This window comes from Anneissia japonica, unplaced genomic scaffold, assembly GCF_011630105.1.
Source record: "Anneissia japonica isolate Jap-2015-1 unplaced genomic scaffold, ASM1163010v1 scaffold573_len2283161_cov171, whole genome shotgun sequence".
Taxonomy (NCBI): Eukaryota; Metazoa; Echinodermata; class Crinoidea; order Comatulida; family Comatulidae; genus Anneissia; species Anneissia japonica.
This window is the reverse complement of record NW_022719802.1, coordinates 534,158-535,687: the sequence shown is the minus strand read 5'-3', so window position 1 is coordinate 535,687 and position 1,530 is coordinate 534,158. Positions and strand designations below refer to the sequence as shown.

The following is a 1,530-nucleotide window of genomic DNA, read 5'->3' as shown; positions in this document are numbered from 1 at the left end:
TAGGCTAGGTGGGATTAGAATAAACAGTCTAAACAAGTAAACAGGAAGGCCAAAACTAAACTTTAGAGGCGTGCCTCAATAAATAAGCCAAATGATTTATCCAGAAGAATTTGGAATGCCATAGGTTTAATTTAGTGTACTATATATATATATATATATATATATATAAGAGGATGTCTGAGATATGCTGCAAACAAATATATAATTTGTTCCGATCTCATACATAAATATGTAAAGTCTTGTTTCTGTAGATTAATTTCTTTTGACATAGTTTATAAGGGTTTTGCTTGATGATTTGTACTTTTATATTTCAAAAACAGTTTACACCCAAATTTAAATTTCTAAAATGTACATGCATCCCAAAACCCCCTAAATTTAGGCATTTATATCAGCTAATTTTCCCATTGTAAAAAAAAAATAGCCCACGGGTCTCGAAAATGTAAGTCTAGAATTGTTTATGCTTGGCAGCTCAAGGTGGGGGTTCAGGCACCCACCACCAAGATCTGCCAAATTTAGCCATTGTGGTATATTTTATCACCTAATTTTAATTGAACAATTTATTTCTTTTATGTTTGTATATTTTAGGCAAGCGAAAATGAGATCATATGGGTGATGAGAGGTTCAGTTATCGTCTCGGGAGCCATTGCCACCACATTGGCAATTACAATCAACTCAATATACGGGCTGTTTTACCTCTGTTCTGACTTCGTATACGTCGTTCTGTTTCCACAACTCCTCTCCGTCGTTTACATTGACTTCACGAACACTTATGGCTCTCTTTCCGCCTTCATCGTCGGATTGATATTAAGACTTGGCGGCGGCGAACCATTGTTGAATCTCAAGCCATTCATCGAATATCCGTTTTTCGACGACGGTGAACAGTTATTTCCGTTCCGTACATTTTCAATGCTTATGGCACTGACGACACTGGTTCTTATCTCCCTTTTGTTTCACTATCTGTTTACCAAAGAGATTCTGGACAAGAAGTGGGACGTTTTCAAGTGTGTGACAAATGTCCCACCACCCATAGTCGATACTATAAAAATGAAATCCATAGGTGTTGACACGGGAGATGGTAAGTACCGTATATCTCGACTTTAATATATTTTCCTATATTCAGTGTCCTCGGACAAAATAAAACACTAAACAGATATGTTTTAAAATGAGCTACCGGTAGGCATACATGTATATTAAGCAAAGCCTTTCTATCATTAGAAGTGATTCTGCATCAACGACTGATACACATTCTACTTTTTGTTTGTTTATTATTTATTGTTCTCATTACATCAGATACAATATAAATAAATAAGCGCATAAAAAACACACAAAAAAAAGATAAGAGCAAGAAGATGACTCTATAAGCTCGAAAGCTTGTTTCCTTAATTCCTTAGGGGTCCTTTACACTAATGAACTTTCGCATGTTGTAGACAGGCATTCCCAAGTGTATGGGGAACAGTTGGCACACTGCACTCTGTGGTTGTGGTCTGTGCTTTAAACATTTACATATATACGGTAGTGATTATATAGGCC

At 36.1% G+C, this 1,530-nt stretch overlaps 1 protein-coding gene across 1 annotated transcript in view; it reads left to right on the top strand.

The window, feature by feature from the left end:
* Nucleotides 1-1,530, top strand: part of LOC117111054 (high-affinity choline transporter 1-like) — a 16,162-nt gene that overhangs the window by 10,508 nt on the left and 4,124 nt on the right. Inside the window, exon 8 of the mRNA XM_033253937.1 lies at nucleotides 586-1,075. Coding sequence (XP_033109828.1) covers nucleotides 586-1,075 — 490 coding nt within the window. The remainder of the gene's footprint in view (nucleotides 1-585; nucleotides 1,076-1,530) is intronic.